The 16,692-nt window shown below is 39.7% G+C and overlaps 1 protein-coding gene across 1 annotated transcript in view; it reads left to right on the top strand.

Moving 5' to 3' along the window:
- The window catches only part of LOC145990505 (voltage-dependent calcium channel gamma-7 subunit-like), a 758,904-nt gene that overhangs the window by 374,245 nt on the left and 367,967 nt on the right, over nucleotides 1-16,692 (top strand). Inside the window, exon 2 of the mRNA XM_083126201.1 lies at nucleotides 9,022-9,139. Coding sequence (XP_082982327.1) covers nucleotides 9,022-9,139 — 118 coding nt within the window. The remainder of the gene's footprint in view (nucleotides 1-9,021; nucleotides 9,140-16,692) is intronic.

The raw sequence follows: 16,692 nt of genomic DNA, 5'->3' as shown, positions 1-16,692 counted from the left end.
CTGTATGAAAAAGTGCCTTTATGAAAGTCACTTGCAAACAATTTTCAGTAATCGTATTTGATATAGCCAACTTATTGAAGATCGGCCTCGCTATGAGCAAATATTAATGATTCAAATGTATTTCACCCCCGCTCTTTAGGTACTTTCATGCTTTCTCGGGCATTCATTCTTACAACCAATTCATGTAGACTTTACAAAGTTTGTCGTCGAATCACCGAGCAGATTATCCGAAGATGACGGAATAAGAGATAAGGGCAGTTAAGTTTTTACGAGAAGAGCCGAAGTTTTTACGAGAGGAGCCGAAGTTTTTACGAGGGAAGCCGAAGGTTTTACGAGGAAAGCCGACTTTTCACGAGAAGAGCCGAAGAGTTACGAGAAGAGCCGATGCGCCGAATTTAAAGTTCGGATGCTCTCTAGTCTTCATGTTTGGTCTTTTTTAATAGTGTAAACATTTCACATGAGATTTTAATAAGGAGAGGGGAAGTAAAGAAGACAAATACCGAAACGCATTTCAGAGAAGATTCCTTTTAGGGCTACCTCACAGCATACAAAATAGCAATACCCAAATGAGCCGCAGACGTAACAACCCTGCGAAAACAAACCTGCAAGCATTGGCAACCGCAGGAGATAAGATATTAAGATCTCCCCCGTCCTTTTGCGAATTCAGTAATCCCATTCAAGCAGAAATCCCCCCTCCTCCTCTTCCTTTTTATCCCCGCTTCTTCTGTCCCGTCCTTTGAGCTCGCTTTCCAAGCGGCATGGAGCTGACAGTGTATAGACCTGGCTTTAAATCCCTCCTCAAACGACAGCCCACCCCCTCCTATCCACCCACATTCATACTTCGGCCCCGGAGTCCGTGATGTTTGAATGAATATGAATGTGAAGGAACGGAGCGTGTTCACTGCCTCTCGTTTTCATCTACTGTTTCTGGTGGCGGAGCTTTTCAGCAGAGACATACGTACGCCCGCTCGGGCTGGGATTTTGCCTCTGAAGCTTATTCTTCGTCGGGGGGGATTATTTCGGTCCTGTAAGTTAAAATTCATTGTTGCGTTGCGGAGGCTACCACTAACAATCCAATTTATCCTTCGACGGAGCGAGAAGGAGTAATTTCCAAATGCGACGGCCCGTATGTGTTGAGCTCGGTTTTTCTGTTTTCCTTGCATAATTAAAGCGTGTCCCAACTTAAAGAGGACATGTTGTTTTAGAAAGGATTTCGGGATGTATACGGACCTCTCGGATCTTGGTTTGCAAGCATGAGCTGCTATGGTGGAGTTTTAAGCCTTGGAATATGCTTTCAGCTGACATCTTGAGTTAATCTCGATGTTGTGTATTTTTACAATGGGATTAGAGAATGAGTTATATGTTATTAATTAGTACTGTCGCCAGTTCAAATCCACTGGCCGCCATTCTGATTATAATATTTCATTATTTTTGCTACAATCTCTCCAGTGTTAAAGAAGAATTACGTGAAGTTTTAGGTGACCTTGGAAATTATGAGTTTGAATTAGCAGAAACGTTCACTTGAGCTATCAATTAACCAAAGACATTTATTCCAGTTTTTGAATTAACCAAAAACAATTCGCCTAGATTTTGAATTAACCAAAACGTTTCGTCTAGATTTTGAATTAACCAAAGATGTTTCTTCCAGTTTTTGAATTAACCAAAAATGTTTCGTCTAGAACCAAAAACGTTTCGTCTAGGATTTGAATTAACCAAAAACGTTTCGTCTAGGTTTTGAATTAACCAAAAACGTTTCGTCTAGATCTTGAATTACCCAAAACGTTTCGTATAAATTTTGAATTAACTAAAAGTGTTTCATCTAGATTTTAAATTAACCAAAAAACGTTTCGTCTAGATTTTGAAATAACCCAAAACGTTTCGTCCAGATTTTGAATTAACCAAAAACACTTCGTCTAGATTTTGAATTAACCAAAAATCTTTGGTTCTGTGTGAACTAACCAAAAATGTTTGTGTTGAGTTGAGTTCTTGTTTTATAACGTGCTAGTTTCCGCACATTCATGTTTTTCTGGAAACTCGGATTTGGGTGTGGTTCTCAACGGGAAGCACTCAAGGCGCTGTGGATCTTATCTTCGTCTGCCTTCACACCACATGCACTCTCTACCTTTCAGTGAAGTAAGGTCAGCAACAACAGGAAAACTGTGGTTACTGCATTGGTTTCTAGGCACCGATTGCGATCAGCTTCTCCACGTGCGGACAGCTCTACATGTGAGGACACCACATGCGAACGAACCGATGATACGATAAGCAAGGACAGCAGATGCATCCCTGACCTTCTAAACTTCCTGACAACGACAGGAGGCAACAGAAACTGTCTATGGTTATTTCGACCACACCCGAAGTATATAAACCCTAGTCACAAGACTAGAGGTGTGGTAGTCGACCAGCAGAACTGAAGTGTCGCCGCAGGCGCTGTTCAGTCTCCGACCCAAGGTGACCATCCACCTAGCCAAGTCCAGGCTGTCTTCAGGCACTTAGAAGATGGTAAGGATCTTCACCTTTCAAGCTTACTAAGTATCGCTAATCTTCCCTTCTTTCCTTGCAGCTCTCTTCCCTTAACATATAGGTTGAGATATTCTACATATATCAACATCGACTGTTTTTATAATGAACCTTGTTATCGTTAACCATTACTTATGCGCCTAATTATGTCTACTCCCTACAGCTTCCCCTATTTAATATTAATGTATTCCTTTACAGCTCTAAGCCCGGCCATATGGACTACGTACCCTAACGGTAGTTTGGGGTTTTCCCGACTTTAAACCTTCTTTTATGCACCAAAAGTGGAAAGTTAAGCAAGATGGCGGCAAGTTGTAGTAGTGGTGCTGATCGTCGTCCTGTGTTTCGAGAGTTTTCAGTGGTTTTTCTCGGCCTGTGTTTAATCATAGTGTACTCGTGGCTTCAGTGTAGCATTCCTTCCGCTGTGTCAAAGGATTCTGATGAACTATTGCGGTGGAGATGTGCTCAGAGGAGATTTTCTTTTCCGGCACTCGCGGCGACACGTGTGCGTGTCTCCGCCATGGCTTCGCCCAGCAGCAGGGAACAACGCTCGGCAGGTAAGGGGACCCCGGTCCGGTACTTTCACCTCCTGTGCATGGCCTTGATCTGCGGGGAAATACATGTGAATCCGGGGCCTGTGAAAACGGTGGCAAATTTCTCTGTGTATTACCAAAATACACAGAGCATTAAGAATAAGCTTGGCGACTGTGCAATTTTTGCGTGTGAACTCATGGCATATGACTGCCTAATTTTTACTGAAACGTGGTTGACAAAAAACGTTTGTGACAGTGAGCTGCCATTCGCAAGCCATTTCACCATATATCGGAACGATCGTGCGACTCGTGGTGGGGGCGTTATGATCTGTGTTAACTCAAAATGGCCAAGCAAAGTACGCCACGACTTAAAACGGAACTGTGAAATACTGTGGGTGGAAGTTTCGGTGACCGGTGCCAAGAAGCTTCTCCTTGGCTCTTACTATAGGACACATAAAAACAGTCCTTTGTTCCTCCTCGAAGAATGTCGAGATTCTTTGCTTGCGGCAGTTGCCCTGGGAGACGTTGCGCTTTTCGGCGACTTCAACCTCTCAATTGACTGGCAAGACCCTGTGAATGGAACAGCGAAGTGTACGAACGACGCATGGTTTATTGAAACTTTCATCTGTGGTTTAAACCTGAAACAACATAATTTGTTCAACACCAGGAAGGAGAGCAACCTGGATTATGTTCTATCCACCCTAAACGATATTAGTATCACGCCACGTAAGAACCTCCTGACCTCCGACCACGACAGTTTGGATGTTTCTATTCTCATCCCCCCACCCCCTAGAAGAGGTCATCGCCCCTCCATCCAGAACAAACGCTACCTGTGGAACCGAGCGCCGTGGGAGGAGATAAGACTCTCCCTCGACACCTTCCCCTGGTGCATCTTGGAAGACGGGACGGTCGACGAGGCAGCTGACCTATTTACAGGTGTCATTCAAGCAGCAGTGACGGACCACGTGCCTACAGGGAAAATATCTTCTCGGAGATTTCCGTGTTGGTTCGACTCCGAAGTGCGGGATGTACTGGCCAACAAGACACGAGCATGGCAACTTTGGAAGGGCTTCCCGAGTGAACACACGCACAATACCTTTGCGGCTCTGCGACGACACTCAAAGTATCTGCTTCGAAAAAAATATAAGGAACATATAGACAATATCACTGCAACAATCCCGGAAAACCCAAAAAACTTTTTTAATCTAATAAACTCAAGGAAAAATAACAGTAGGATTCCAGCTGAAATTACGCATGATAGTGAAAGTGCGATAGGGGACCGAAGGGCAGAACTCTTCAACGCTTATTTTCATGGTAACTTCTGCCCCCCGTCTTCCCTTGCAGCGTTGCCAAACGTAAGACCAGTCTGTTCCTCCTCCCTAACAACGCTTGTCACTACACCCGATGAGGTGAAGGATCTATTGTCGTCTCTTTCAGTTCACCGTGCCCTAGGACCGGACGATATCAACACCATGTTCCTCAGGAAAACTGTGCAATCCCTGTGCTATCCCCTCTCCATTCTCTTGAACAGATGTTTTACGGAAGGCATCTTTCCTCACGCTTGGAAACAAGCTAACATCACACCGATTCACAAAAGTGGTAACAAAAATTTTGTTTCATCTTACAGACCAATCTCCTTACTCTCTCCTCTGTCCATCATCTGTGAAAAAGTAATCAAAGACAGACTGTACAAATTTGTTTCTCCGTACTTAAGCTCTAAGCAACATGGTTTTCTTCCTGGTAGCTCCTGTCTTACAAACCTGTCTGTTTTACTCTCACATGCTATGGAATGCATTTCAAATAATTCACAATTAGATGTAATATACTTTGATCTGGCCAAAGCCTTTGATACTGTTAGTCATCGTCTTCTGATTCACAAATTATGCAATAGATTCAACATTCATGGCAAATTTCTCACCCTTCTCACAGACTACCTTAGCGATCGCCAACAACGTGTTGTTCTTCCTGGAACTGTTTCTAACTTTCTTCCTGTCCTCTCTGGAGTTTCACAGGGTAGTGTTCTAGGACCTCTCTTGTTTATATTATTCGGCGATGACCTTGCCGACCATCTCACAGCTCCCTCTAGGAATTAACTTCTTTTCGCAGATGACTGTAAAATTTTCAGGGAAATCTCCACTTCCGACGATACTCATCTTCTTCAGAATGACATAGCAACATTTACTTCCTGGTGCCTGACATGGGACCTTACATTACATCCTGACAAGTGTACTACTCTCACTATCTCTCTCAAGAAGAATCTGTTAAAGTCATCTTACTCCATCTCTGGCAATAACATCAAAGCAGTATCCTCTAACAAAGACCTAGGCATTGTTTTCGACCAAAAGCTCACATTTGAGGAACATATTTTATGCACCACAAAAAAGGCCATGCGTCTCTTAGGTTTACTCTACCGTTTCACTGAAATTAGTGACATCTCAGCCCTCACTTTGTACTTCACATCATTCATCTCCCCAATAATAGAATACTGCTCTCCCGTCTGGTCCATGGCATGTCCCACTCACCTCTCCAGATTCAATTCAGTCTTTCACTTCTTCCTAGCTATAGTCCGTCACAGGGTTCCCTCATTACGCAATTTTTCATCTCCGCATCTCTTGTCTCTTCTAAACTTACAAACTGCTTATCAGCGACGTTTGCAGAATGATTTCAGTTACTTATACAAAATTGTGAATGGCAAAATCCGCTGCAACACACTCCTTGAGGAATTCCACTTTAGAGTACCTATGCGCACAACTCGCAATACAAGGTTATTTTATACTAAAAAACCTAGACTAGAAATTCAAAAAAGATCTCTCTTTTATAGACTTGCAGCACAATACAATGATCTCCCCTCAAGTATTGATATATTTTCCTCCGAGTTTGCCTTTCGGTCTTCTATCAGAAGAAATACTTGTAATTAATATCACATAGTGCCATCTCTTACTTATTTTTTTGTTCATTTGCTATTCACTTTTATGTTGTTTTTTTACTCTTAATTATTTCTTATTTATTTTTATTTATTTATTTTATTTTATTTTTTATTTTTATGCTTATTATAATTATTGCTTTCTCATTGTTGACAATTTCAGTGTAAAATGGCCATCTGTGCTGTATCTGAAATTTTCTCAAATAAATAAATAAATAATTAGGACTGGCCCTATAGTTTAAAGTGGGATCCGAACTACTATATACTTCCGCCGGGTATCGAACCCTATATCCCTTCATTGCATGACGTTACCACTGAGCTATCGCGAGGACAAAAACGTTTTGGTTCATAACCTTTGCTTTACACAGTACATGGCACCTGTTTTTCATTCTTACACGGCTTCAATACCTGTCGTTTCATCTTGTAGATTCCCATGGAGGTCAATCTTCTGGAGGCATGTTGTGCCCCGATGACGTAACTGGTGCGTAAGGTGAACTTTTCCACGTGCACCAAAAGTGGAAAACAGTGCGTTAGTGTTGTACAAGGGGTGTCCAATATGCCCTGAGACTCACTCACAAGGAATCCTCAATAAGGCCAAATATCAAGCCTATTTTTCAACATAGTTTCCTTGCAGATCTACACACTCCCACAATCTCTTCTGGAGTGCTCTGATCTCCGCCTCATAGAAGCATTTCTGAAGACTGTCAAAATAGTCGCCAACAGCGCTGATGACGTCATCATTACTGTCAAAAGGATCCCCAGTCAATACTTTTCTTTTTCAATTTGAGGAGGAGATGTTAGTCCGGTGGTGCAAGATGGAGCCAATAAGGTGGGTGTTTCAGCAATTCGAGTCCGCATTTATGTATGGCAGCCTTGCGAACAAGGAACGTGCCGAAGGAGGCATTGTTGATGGAAAGTCACCTTTCTTGAGACCATACCACAACACTTGATCTTCAAATCTCTTGAAAGATTGTGGACGAATACTGGTACTCAATACGATAAGGTGTACCATTCCACGCAGAAAATAATAAAAATTAAATGCTGGTTTAAACATCCTCGACTCTCCCGGAGTTCCCTCACTATAACACGCTGCAGTTTATATCACACTGTCGCAGCAGCTTACCTTTAGAAGTAGAACTTAGTGCCTTGTTTGTGTAGTGAATACAGGGTGGTGCAAAAGTCAGTTTACCCAAAAAGCACATTGATAATAGTATTACGATAGTGTGTGTGCTTCTTGTGCTAAGTAATATTTTTTAGGTATACGGTTGGTAATATTGTCGTGTGACACTGGCAACAGTGAACTCGTTATTCTTTTGTCGACAGTTGAGTCTCTGTCTTGTTGTAGTGTGGTTGTTTGTTGTTAGATGACACATTTGAAGAGTGAACGTCGTGGTACCATTGATTGGCCTGAGCATTCTTGTGATGTGACGTCATGCGATTTTGCTTTGTGTGTAATTGTTAAGGATATGGTATACTCATCATCACTGGCAGATTTGGTTGCACTGAAAGATTCAATTATCAATGGGTTTCATGTCATCAACAATGATACAAGTTTACTGTATCGTATTTGCAATTCTGTTGTTGATCGTTGCATACAATGTATTGCAAGCAATGGAGGATACTTTGAACAAAACAACTGAAACTGGAATTGTGTGTATCTACTTGTATTTTGTATGTATACTTGAAGTTTTGTGTATGGGCATACTGACTTTTACACTACCTGGTATATTGCAACTTCGAACCATATTATATTTCAGTGCAAACTTCATGAAACATACAGAGAACATTTTTACAGGACTTGTACAAGAGTGGACACCAAGCGCCGCAACCTTGTTTACTGACTTCTCCTTTATCCTCGCCGACCCAGCGGCGGAGTGGTTATCACTTTGCATATTAGCCAAACGTGGCACAAGAAGCGAAGTAAAATAAAGCAATCATTCAGTCCTTCATCTTCGGTAATAAATATAATTACAAAATATTTAAAGAAGTCAAAGATAATGCTATGAATATGTAATGAAATGGTTTAGATATTTTTTATTAAAGTAAGGTGTGTGTGTGTGTGTGTGTAAATATTATATGCATGCATGTATATATTGTAAATTTATAAATTATTAATTTTTGTACAGATTATGTCCACAACTTTACATATATAACTTCCTCAACAGAGCTGCATAATACATACTTGCCTAAATTCCTCTACCCATCTCTTCAGTGTTGCAATCCTCACATGATGTCAGCACGCTCTCTAATGTCCTCCGGTTGTAACCTCATTTTGCAGTTACTTAATCACTTCTCCCAGCTCTCACTGTGCATTTACTTGCACTATGGATTCCCCAGATCTCGTATTTTACAATCATATCTCCGAGTCTAGGTAAGGTTCATTACTTCCGAGACAACCCTCGTACTGTGCACGTATCAATTATGTATCAGGATTGGACAAAATATACAGAAATACTATTTACTGCGTTTATTTCGTCGTCCATTCATTTACGATATCTGATATAAAGTTTATTCCTCGCGTTGTGAATTAAATATTCGCTTCGTTTTCGCAGATATCGCACACTAGGTATTATGACGTATTTCAAAATTTTAATACAAAAAATTAAATTGGTTTTTACTCTAACTGTACTTGTCTGGTAACCCCCTTACATAAACAAATACCACAATCTGAATTCAACAAATGCCAATAACTTCTGTACAATAAGAATTGTGGTGGAATATATGACCGTGCAAATTGTCCATCACAGTGTTCGTGCACTTTATTTGATCCAGCATACATAAAAATCCATCGCCTAAAACATAGGATATAAAAGACAAATTAATGAATATAGTCATGGACAATTTGCACGGCAATACTCATGGATCCCACTGTACAAGGGCATTACAGTCTCAACGTTATCAGAATATCTTATCACGTTTCAGGAACATCCAGAATGTAATGAAAATCATATGTTCTGGTATGTTATAAAATAATACAAAATCTAGATATTTGTTACTGTCTGTTTTCGTTCCCTTAAGGATTAAAGTTGTATTATATTTTCCTTACAGATGTTCCGTCGCCAGCGTGCTCCCTCATCAAATACTTCACAATGGAGGAAGTGAAGTATTCCGATTTAGGATTCAAATCCCCTTTGGAGTTCACACCAACCTTCATTTCGAGGATGAGGTGAGTACTTGCGTCTTTAGTTTTCTTTTACAACCTTGAAGAATTACATATGATTATTTCTTAAAGAAGTTTATTTTGAAAAGGTAACAGTCAATAACCTCCAAAATATATATTTTTAATGGTTTAAAGTAAATTAATATATTGTGTGCTTCGTTATAACTTTCGGACATAATAACCACCAAGATCCAATCAATGTGTTTGTCTGACTATTGCCCTACCTGGATATAGCGTCCTAGGAGTAGAGCTTGATTTCTGTTCAGGAAGAGATGGCGTGAATTTTCATGGTGGTATCTGTGGTGGTATCGTTTGGATTCTGTGTGAATAGCGTGTTGAATTGTTTGTTTTTCTAGTTTGAGATCTAATTAATTGAAGTTTGATTTGAGAATAATAGTTCTAGAGTTACAAGATTAAATCTCTCTATACATTTTACATTTGATATGTGAAAGAGAAAAGTGAAATAAAAACGCTTGTGATTTCCCAAGATGGCTCAGGATGTGAAGATTAATGAAGAAAATTTAATGCAAGCAATCCAGAGTGATATGAATGTGATTGTACCTGAACAGTTAGCGGAAATGGAAGTTAGTGATAAGACTTCTTTCAAAAGAGGTCGATCTAATGAAGAATGCACGGAACCTGAAGTGGAGAAAAACCCAAAAAATCCGAAAGTAAGTGCAAGTACAAAGGTTGGTGTTGCTAAATATAGAAATGAGGCATATGATATGTCTTTATATTATGAGGGACATCAAGGCCCATATATGGTGTTGGTGGACAGTACATTACCTGGATCACAGAGCTTGAATACGGTAAAATTAGGTTATAATTTGTGTAAGGAGAAGGTTGATGTTGAATTCAACAAAGTGGTTTGAAGCAGGCAAAATTGACATTTCGCACAGCATATGATGCAAATAAATTTGCTAAAAATGAATTCATCAAGGAAAAATACCATTTAGAAGCCAGAATTCCTAAAGGTCTTTTAGTGAGAGAAGGATTAATATATGGTGTACCTACCGACATCCCAGTAGACGAGATAATCGAAGACATTAGAGCTGAAGTTCCAATAATAGATGTAATAAGGATGAAGAAAACTTTTTTCAATGAAGAGGGGGAAGTAAGGCAAGAACCTACTAAACTGATTAGTGTAACATTTCAATCTCAACAGTTACCAAAACAAGTGAAGTTGTGGAGACAAATATTTGAAGTGAAGCCAAAAGTAAGATCTGTGATTTTATGCAAGAAATGTTTCCGTTTCTCACACACACAAACACAGTGTAAATCCTCTCCCGTGTGTTATAGATGCGGTCAAGCGGAACATGGAATCTGCAATGCCAGTCCTAAATGTATTAATTGCAAAGGAAACCACTTATCTACCGATAAGTCATGTGTAAGATGGGAGCAAGAGAGAGAAATACAAAGGCTGATTGCTTATAACAACATCTCCTATCAAGATGCAAGGAAACAAGTACTTTTTGGAATTGATCCACGAAATGAACAGCGAACATATGCGACCTCTGCTAAAGACTTTCCTAAATTGCTAGAGATAAGAAAGGAATCAATAAACAAGGAAAGCCCTTGCACATCAGAAAGTCCTACTACGATCAGATTAAATTCTGTTACAGATTGGGAAAATAGAAGAAATGACACATATCTGAGTAACCTCTGTTGGAAGAAAGTGCCACCAGAATCTGACCGGTCTTATGAAAGTTTTAAAAAACAACACTGGGAAAATTTTAGACTGCATTCTGCTTCACAATTGAGGAAAACAATTAAACCTGTTTTGATAAAGGACAAAAATAAACACAAGGATCCACAAATTGCGTCAACATCATCAGCAGTGGCTAATACAAGTGAACCTGTGAGCACAACGTGTTCCTCTAAGGAACAGGATAGAAAATCAGATTCGATTGGACGCCGGACAACAGCGGAGAGTCCTTCTCAGAAAGAATCGCTAATAAATCTGCTACATCTAATAGCTGAACTTACCACAACAATTTCAGTGAGTGATGATTTATTATATATTAGGAAAATAATCTTAAAATGTAATGAAATTTCTGCACAAATTTTAAAACTAATTTTTTTACCTTTTACAAGATTTCGGGGACACCCCTTAATTTAAAACAACAATGTGTTACCAGCAAAGAAAATACTTGCCATTAATAATACAATGGAATTTAAGATCCTTCTCTGCAAGGAAACTTCAATTAATTAAAATAATAGATGAGTGTCAGCCGTTAATTATTTGCGTTAGTGAGGTATGGGGTTTAAAATCAGAAAATATTCATATTGCTCACTATCATAGTATATTAAATGATTATAATGTGCGAAATAAGGGTGTGGGAATTTTTGTTCATGAAAGTGTACCATTTCAACAAATTCAGTTTAATTCAACACATGATTTATTTTCCAAATATAATGTAGAAGTGGTCGGTATAAAAATTCAGTTAAACAACTTACTTTATAATATTATTAGCTTGTATATTCCATCTCATTATACTTCGCAACAAGTACAGAGCTCTCATCTAAATTCTCTTATATCTGGCTTTCAACATCCCTTTATCATAACAGGAGATTTTAATTGTCATAATACATTGTGGGGTGATCATAGAATTGATACTTTGGGAAAGACAGTTGAAGATTGGATGGATTATATAATAACTTGACAGTTATAAATGATGGATCTCCAACACATGTTCCACCAAATGGAAATAATATGTCCTCTATTGATCTAACTTTAATATCTGATAATCAGTGTTTTGATTTTGTGTGGGAAATAGACTTTGATTTACGAACTAGTGATCATTTTCCATGTTTCATCACGCTAACATCATCTCAAAAATTTCCAAAATTAATAAAACAAAAAACAATTCGTAAGTGGAGCGTAAAGAGGGCAGATTGGATGAAATATAATTCAGTTTTAGACTTAAAATTTTCAGCTAAAGAATATCAAAACCAATAATGTTTTCAAGCAAAAAGGAAGCGAATACAAGCATTGAAACAATTTGTAAGTGCTCCTTCACCTGCAACTTTGATAAATTTAAAACGAACTACTGCAAAATCTAGAAAAGTATATATAAAGGCTAAGAGATTTTCATGGAAAAAATATTGCGAAGAAATAAACCCTAACACAAAATTAGACGTCATATGGCGCAAGTTCAGATCACTTAGAAAAGCACATGTAAGTCGGACTTTACCTTTGTCCACTGAATGGAAAACCGATTTTATTAATAAAGTCATTCCTACACCCTTTACATCAGCCTGTGAACCTCCTAATATATTCTACACGTTCTCATCTACATCAAAATACTCAAAGGGGTTCACATCCTCTATCACTGTAAATGAAATTCATGAAATTCTTCAAGGGTCTAAAGATTCTGCTCCTGGCATTGATGGAATTACGTATTTTATGGTACGAAATCTTCCACAGAATGCACTAAGCATGTTATGTAAAATTTTCAATCAAATATTCCTATCGGGTAAAATTCCCGTTGCATGGACCTCTCAAATTATTATACCAATTCTAAAACCAGGTAAAAACCCTTCGTTGGGTCAGTCATATCGCCCAATAGCTCTAAGTTCCGTACTGGCAAAAATTTTCGAGAAGCTTTTATTAAAAAGATTAGAGTGGTTTATGGAAGGTCAAAAGGTATTTTCGCCCAGACAAATGGGATTTCGTAAAGGTTATGGAACCCAGGATGCATTAGTAACATTATCTTCTCATATTTATAGCGTTATTAAAAGAAATCAGTCAGTACTTTCAGCCTTTATTGATATTCAAAGTGCATATGACAACGTTGATATTACTGTTCTATTGAGACAACTACAATTACTAAAAGTGCCACATTGTATACTCATAATGACATGGAAATTGTTATCTAAAAGACAACTTTATTTTAATTTTGGTTCAGAAATGGTAGGTCCAATATATATTGGACAAGGACTACCACAGGGAAGTCCTCTTAGCCCATTATTATTTAATGTTTATTTATCAGATATTAAAACAATAATAGATTCCCCATTTCAGTTTCTACAATATGCTGATGATGTATGTATATATTTAGACTCAAACAATCACTTAAAAGATTTTTCAATGTTTGAATATAAATTAATAGAATTTAACGAATGGTTAAAGCAGAAAAAATTATCAATATCTTTAGAAAAGTCCAAAATAGTAGTATTTAAGCGTAAGGGTCTTCAAAATATTTTCAACATTATTCCTAGGAGATTACAAATTCCAATTGTTTCACAAGTAAAATATCTAGGTTGTAACGGTATATTTTGTGCTTTTAAGCCGATTCTCAGCAACATACACAATATACACAACCATACATTTTTGAATCCTTGTCCCGAGGTTCAAACCTTGCAGTACCTGAAGTTCTGTGGATGCTAGTTTAGGCAATAGACACGTATTTCTTCAAATTATAGTATAACGCCCATTTCCTTTTAGATATATATAGGTTTATTCATAATATATTTACAGAAGTTAATTCTTGGCCGTTATTCGCAAAATTACATTCCGGTGTACCCTGTCCCCCCTTCCCGAAGAGAGTGTGTAGACTCGGGTAGCCACTGGCTCCACGAGTAAAAAAAAAATATAACCCTCAGTACCAAAAAAGGTGGCTGAAGGTATGTGTGTTGTGTACCCGGTTTCCCACATGAAATAAACTATTGGAATAATGTGAAAAGAGCAAGTGTGTGTACTAAAAGAAAGAGAGAAAGTTAAAGTATCCGCCTATTCATATTATCAAGAAAAGTCTTCGTTTCGCCCCATAGAGAAGAGACACCTCTTTACCTCGCCGTATTGCACCGAAACATCTGAGGCCGACTGTTCCCCTGCTCTTCCTATTTATAGGCCCCGCTAATGACCTAAACCGTTACTGGAAACTTACCGCTTCCCCAACGGCCAAGAACCCAAACGTACAGGAATACATAGCCATACACAATTTATAACATAAAAAAGGATCCAGTAATGATCGCATCATTACTGGAGAAAAATCAAAGTTCTGTAACCTAGAAAAATAATAATAATATACACAAAGCACTTGTCCGCAGTTTCTGTTCACTACAAACACACTTTCATTAAATCACACGACACTGGCAGTCAATGTTCACTAATTTTTTCCACAAGTGTACTTCGAGATCCGCGATCTTCCCTCAGCACTGGAGCTGGTTAACACACGTCGATTCTTACCCACTCAGCATCTCTTCCATCCTTCCTCCTGGACCAATGAGAGACAGTCTCCTGGAAATCCATCCAAGTCATCAAGGCTGCTGGTTCGACTCCCGGCAATGCCACTGCTCTGCGCTCCTGCCGAGATCGGAAGTCACCGCTTCGACCGGTTTCCACATGAATGGATCGAACTGGCTCTACATCCGAAGATGTCACTGCTATGCCCGGCGCTAGAACTGCGTTCACTCGCCACCGAACTGCGGCTTCTCGACGAAATTACACGGTAAAAAAAATACGCACTAACTTTGCGTTACTTTCGCGATGAAATTGACTGCAGAACGACGCTTTTGTATGAGTACTGTATGAGGTATGGGATAGAAAAATAAGTGAAAGATAGAATAAAGAAAAGATAGATAAATCCCTATGTACAATATTTACAAAAAATCCCCTTTTGAAATTAGACTAGAATCTGTTTCTCAGCTTGTAACGCATCCGGGATATATCTTCGTCTTGCTCCTCCTGTCGAAGTTACGTGCGCTCTCTTTGCTGAATTGGGTTCGGCTACTTTCCTTGCAAAGTCAGGTGGCGAAGAATAAGGCTTTAACTGGTCACTGTTGGCTCTCGATATTCTTCCGTCCCCGCTGTGTTTCATTTTGAAAGTGTTTGCCGAAGTTTGCTCCACAATTGCGTGTGATCCAGAGGACTTCCCCGAGAATTTACTGGTTACTCTGCGGGCCTCACCAGAGATAGGATGTTCCTTAAGCCAAGCTTTATCCCCCACCTCAAACGTGCATTTGCGGCGTTTCCTATCACAAGCTTTCTTCTTGGCGTCTTCTATCCTGAATTTCGTTTCCTCCTTACTTGACATGAAATCTTGCTTATTCCTGTCATCTTTTAATACGCAGCATGGCTGGCACGACTTACAATACTGGATAACGTCTTTAGTTAGGCCTATCCAAGTGTATTGTTCCCTAACCTTCGCTAACGTTTTCAATCTCCCAGGATGACAAGCGAATGCATTATCATGCAACAACACGAGAATTTGCGAACGTAGAGAAGTAGGTGCCCATATTTTCCCTTTTCCCTTCTCTTTGTACTTTTCCGTAGGCAAATTTCTCCTAAGAATTCCCTCGTTGTCGAAGTACGAAGATTTGGCCTGGGTCTTCACCTTTTCCTTGTACTTCTTCGTTCCTTCCACCTCCTCATTCCTTGTAGCCCTCGCTACGTCAGCAAGAAACTTGTCTTTCATTTGCTCGGAAATGAGGGAGGCTGTGTCCAGAAACCTACGTGGCTCCTCAGAATTGTATTCTTCATTTCCCTCAGTGGCAGAGAATGGCAACAATGAAGAATCTTCCATATCTTTACTTCCAGAGAGACGAAGCATGGGCAGTTTTGTGCTCCGAAGCAAATGTTCCCTCTGTTTCTTCCTCATTTGCTTCGCACTTTCTGCGGTACACAAAGCGCTGAAATCTGCAACTGATTTCTGCACAGTGTCAGTCGAACATTCCACACGGTCAATCATGTCCTCAGTTTCGGGGTGTGGTTTGCAATTTCCCATCGTCGCGGTTGCTTCAGCAACAGTTTCATTTCTTTCCATCGTCGCAGTCATCGTCGCGGTTAGCCTAGCTCCAGCTTCCACAGTCGACGTCCTCCCCTGCTGCGAAAACGGAAGCCTCTTTACCACTTCCCTCTTCTCCGCAGAAAATAAATGAATGACGTTACTGTTCTCAAAACTGTGGCCTCCCTGCTTCAAATGTAGCGATATGCCGGCCTTCCTTATGAACCCACTACCTGCGATGAATCCCGTGAAACAATTCCGCAGAACGACGAATTTATGATTAAATTTCATCCCATTCAAATGTACAGTAAGATACATTTCCCCACATGATTGTACAGAGTCTACTGCCAAAGAAATATTAATACGTTTATTGTTAATCTTATTTCCTTGTTTTTCCAGTTCTTTTGCGATCTCAACAGACACGGTGCTCACAGACGCACCAGAATCCAAATATAGCGTGAAGTCCTTTCCCTGAACCTTACAGGTGACTAACGGTTTTTTGTCGCTAGAAGTGAAATTTCTGCAGTTACGTATTTCCCTATTCCTCCCCCTGTCTTGCTTTTCTTCTACGTGTGCAAGAACCGGAGTTATCTGTTCTGGTCTAACGGTATCTTTAGAGACGGCACAGGTGGCGCCCTTCTGCTGACCATCATACCCTCTTCTCCTCGCCGGTTCTTCTGCTCTCGACGGGATTCCAATATTCCCGGAAAGGCTCAAGCGGTTGAAAAGACCCGGATTTATGGCACTCATTGATACTTCTGTTCCAACGAGGCCGAAAGTGTTCATTGTCCCCGCGGCTGCTAATTGCCTTGTGCCACTCGCTGAAGTCGG

This window comes from Lepisma saccharinum, chromosome 7 (genome assembly GCF_977018435.1).
Source record: "Lepisma saccharinum chromosome 7, izLepSacc3.1, whole genome shotgun sequence".
Taxonomy (NCBI): Eukaryota; Metazoa; Arthropoda; class Insecta; order Zygentoma; family Lepismatidae; genus Lepisma; species Lepisma saccharinum.
The sequence above is the reverse complement of the archived record's forward strand: the minus strand, read 5'-3'. Positions and strand labels throughout refer to the sequence as shown.